This window comes from Malus domestica, chromosome 10 (genome assembly GCF_042453785.1).
Source record: "Malus domestica chromosome 10, GDT2T_hap1".
Taxonomy (NCBI): Eukaryota; Viridiplantae; Streptophyta; class Magnoliopsida; order Rosales; family Rosaceae; genus Malus; species Malus domestica.
In genome coordinates, this window is record NC_091670.1 from 4,504,596 (window position 1) to 4,508,271 (window position 3,676).

A 3,676-nucleotide genomic window follows, 5' to 3' on the forward strand; every position below is an offset into this window, starting at 1 on the left:
ACCGCCTAATACCCTTGCCGATTTCTTCAACAATTTTGGTTTAATTGCGGCGGCGAACCACCGCCTAGCGCCTAGGCCGATTTTTAGAACATTGGAATTCAGTGTATGAACTAATACCAGATAAATATGGGTCATAAGTTTACAGACTATATCACACTATATCACACCTTTCACTAGAACTCCCAAAGCACATGGACCAAATAAATAAAAGAAGCAGCAAGTATTTTATGAAACAAACACTTTGATATATTGGAGAGTTACAACTCTTATTGCTGAACCATCTCAACTTCGAATGGAATAATTTAAAACGTATACACACATATACCTTTTATAGAGAATTTACAAGACATACTACAGCATATATAGCATTAAATGCTATCAATGTAAAAATATAAAATCTAGCTGCTATTGAAAATCAAACAAAGCAGCTCCACATTCGGAAGATAAGAAACATGCTAGTTGAAAAAGAAATAGTTGGGCATATACAACTATTTCACCAATATGTAACTATTGACATTTATTTTGCTTTGAACTTCCAACATTTATTCCTTGACCAACTGGCTTAGTCGCTGAATTAGTATGTCAAACTCATCTTGGCTCCTTATTAGGCTGAGACGGACATAGCGCTCTTCAGCTGCATACACGCTACCTCTACGCCCATTAACTTTTGCTTCTTCCAGTATTTTGTAGCAATCTTTATCTTCTTCCCTCTCGCACTTCACCCACGCATAAGCTGCCAATATAATAAGAAAATGGTAAAAGTTCTGGAAGTACTTTTGCAATTTGAAAAGAGTAATAATCAAACTTGTTTGGAAATCTGTCATTATACTAAATTAAAAGGGGTGGAGTTCACAGTTTCTACTCTCTGTTATTAAATCATGGTATATAACTGTATAAATAGTGAAGATGTTACCTGGTGAGGGTTCTCTAATTTTCTGAAAATAAGTGCAATATTGGGGTTCAATTTTCTGTAGAGAAAAGCGATTGGAAACAGACAGGGTGTTGGTCAATTTTTCCCAGCGGTTCTTCATAGTGTCGTATCCGAATTCAAAGATTTCCCTGCCTCCAGTTTCAAGAACTACATTCAGAAGTTTCAAAGCCCTTAGCTGAGCATCCCGAGAAATGCCATTGCTGCTTTCACTAATATATTCCGTCATTCTTTGATAAACAGACTCATTCTTTACCACTGCCCATCTGCGCAAGTGCAAACATTCCAAGCAAAATGTAGTTAACTGAAGTAAGCTTCCTTAATTTGGTTCATCAACGAAAAACAGTAAATTCCTTAAGTAAATAATGTTACTAGAAAAGCAGATATGATAAATTATTGAGTTATACTATTAGAATTTGATTTGTTAAAGACATAAAATAATCATCATTATAAATTATTGATTATACTAATAGAATTTGATTTGTTAAAGACATAAAATAATCATCATTAACATCTCTGCCCTTTAATTTTAAAATGACTAACTTTGTCCCCAAACTTTGACTAGGGCTTCTGTTTACCTAGTTGTATCTGCATGTCTTAATTTTCTATGTTTTCGCTTCCGCTAAACTATTTTAAATTGACAGGGATGACCACCCTAATTTTATGATATATGAATTTAGGTACGTACCCAAATCTTGTACCAGCATGGCCAGTGAGCTTGGAAAGTGAAAATATCATTAGATCATCATTTGCTGCAGTTGGAATCGCTGTAAAATGTGGCCAATAATAGACACGATCGTAGATCGCAGAGGAATTGGGGCCCTGAAGTACTGCCTTATTCAGCTTCCCATCTGGATTGTTTGGTGAGGTTACAAACTCAATAACGTTGCCTGCATCTGAAATGTTCTGCAATGATGTTGCATCTCCTTCAAACTGATAGTCGACTGATCTGAAAAATTCCGTTTGTGTCTTGTAAAGCTGTATGCATCAAATTCAAACTTGTTAGAATAGAAGTAAATTACCAAACTTCATCCACTTGTACTTTGACCTCGACTTCAGTTAGGTCTTGTAACTTACTATTAGCTTCAATTCAGTTCAGAATTACAACCTGTTCGTTCAAATTTTTACAGTATAAAACTGTACATATGATTTTCAGATGACTAGACCGTTTCTAAACATAAACCAAAATTAACTTTTAACCAACATTAACCTAGGAGAGTTGACTGAAACTAAAACTATGGGGACCAGATTGCAATCAAGATCAAACTACGAGTCCAAAAGTTGTCGTTAATATAATTAAGGATATATTTGATGACCATTTAGTTTTCTCTTTATTTGTTTCAGATAGGGGAAAAGTATACGTGAGGAATTAGGGGAGAAGAGTGTTGAGAACAATGAGAAATAAAGAAAAAAATAAAAACGATATCTTAAAAGTGAAAAAAATGGAAACTTCAAATGGTTTACTGATTTTGGTTTTAGTGTTATTAGGTGTGCTCTTCTTCGTATATTTTTTCTACATCTCTCTCATCATTTATCCTCCCCCCTCTTCTATTTTCCTCATTCCTCTCATATATTTCTCCTCTATCTGTAACATAGAAATGAAAATTAAAAACACTTGATTAAGATTCAGAAGATCGAACCCTGTAGTAAGGAATTGAAGCAACAACAGTTGCAGGTGAGGAGGAATTATTCTCAAGAGCAAGTGCGTGAACTGCAGCGTTGAGAAGGTGGGTTGAGCCAGCACCAAAAATAATATATTTTCCTTTAGTGACCGCGTTTCCAACTACGGCATGTACTTTATGGATGCTCGCCTCGAGCTGTGTTGATATGTAAGAACCATCAGGAAAGCTATACCCCATTCTATGCCACCCTGCTACTAGAATTGCACTTTTAGCTGCACGTTGCATCCAAAATGGCTCCAAGAAATATGGATCCCCACTGCAGAACAACATTATGTGTCATATATATATAAAATAGTAAATTAGAAAAAGCACACCCAAGATTATATGTTCTATACAAAAACACTTCAAGAGCTCAATTTCATGCTCCATAGAGAGAGAGAGAGAGAGAGAGAGAGAGACTTTTCGGCATTTGCTGCACAATTACGTGAAAACGTAGAGCAGTCAGGACCTCCATAGCAAGGATTGCACTCACAAACAGGTTTGATTCCATAAAGAACCAACCCGTCCAAGTAGGCTCTTCCATGGCCTGAGCAAGAGATGGCGGCCACCTGCTCAGCTTCTTGTGCTGCTCTTTTGCTCCAACTCAGTTCCCGCTCTCCATCCGTATATACCAATAGATTAACAAGTAAAGAAAATGCCAGGATAACAGCGTAGGAGCTTTGTGCCTTAGCCATATATGCTTAGTTTATTACTTTCCTATAGCTCTCTTATGTATTACCTGCTTCGGAGCCATATATATACTAGTAATGGGGTTTGCGGTTTGACCATTTTTACTATGGTGCCGACGCCTATACAATGTTATGGTATATTTTCAAAAAAAGAAAAATGTAATGGGTATAAATGGAATGGGGATCCTTTCCAGATCCTCTTGTTAGGATCTTGAATATCCTTCAATCACGTCCGTTCATCGTACATCGTGCGGTCATTAATTATTATAAATTTTTTTATTTGAAATTGAATATAAACAGTACCTAACAAAATTGGCCGCACGATGTACGATGAACGGACGTGATTGAGGATTCCCGGGATCCTCACAGAGAGAATCTGGAGAAGATCCTCATTCGTA

The 3,676-nt window shown here is 36.5% G+C and overlaps 1 protein-coding gene across 1 annotated transcript; it reads right to left on the minus strand.

Moving 5' to 3' along the window:
- Window positions 1-223: 223 nt before the first annotated feature.
- LOC103444729 (tryptophan aminotransferase-related protein 4) lies at window positions 224-3,396 on the minus strand. Its single transcript, XM_008383683.4, has 5 exons — window positions 3,010-3,396; window positions 2,569-2,866; window positions 1,617-1,906; window positions 914-1,194; window positions 224-733 (listed from the first exon to the last, which is right to left on the minus strand). The coding sequence occupies exons 1-5, from the start codon at window positions 3,282-3,284 to the stop codon at window positions 543-545; spliced, it is 1,335 nt and encodes a 444-aa protein (XP_008381905.2). The 5' UTR covers window positions 3,285-3,396; the 3' UTR covers window positions 224-542.
- Window positions 3,397-3,676: the final 280 nt, after the last annotated feature.

What these genes read in the sequence shown, in the direction of transcription:
- LOC103444729 (XM_008383683.4), bottom strand. Translation starts at nt 3,284, where the DNA reads ATGGCTAAGGCACAAAGCTCCTACGCTGTTATCCTGGCATTTTCTTTA. An exon ending in CTTCAATTCCTTACTACAGG is followed by an intron (nt 1,907 to 2,568) that starts GTTCGATCTTCT and finishes TGATGCATACAG; the next exon opens with CTTTACAAGACACAAACGGA. An exon ending in CATGCTGGTACAAGATTTGG is followed by an intron (nt 1,195 to 1,616) that starts GTACGTACCTAA and finishes GCACTTGCGCAG; the next exon opens with ATGGGCAGTGGTAAAGAATG.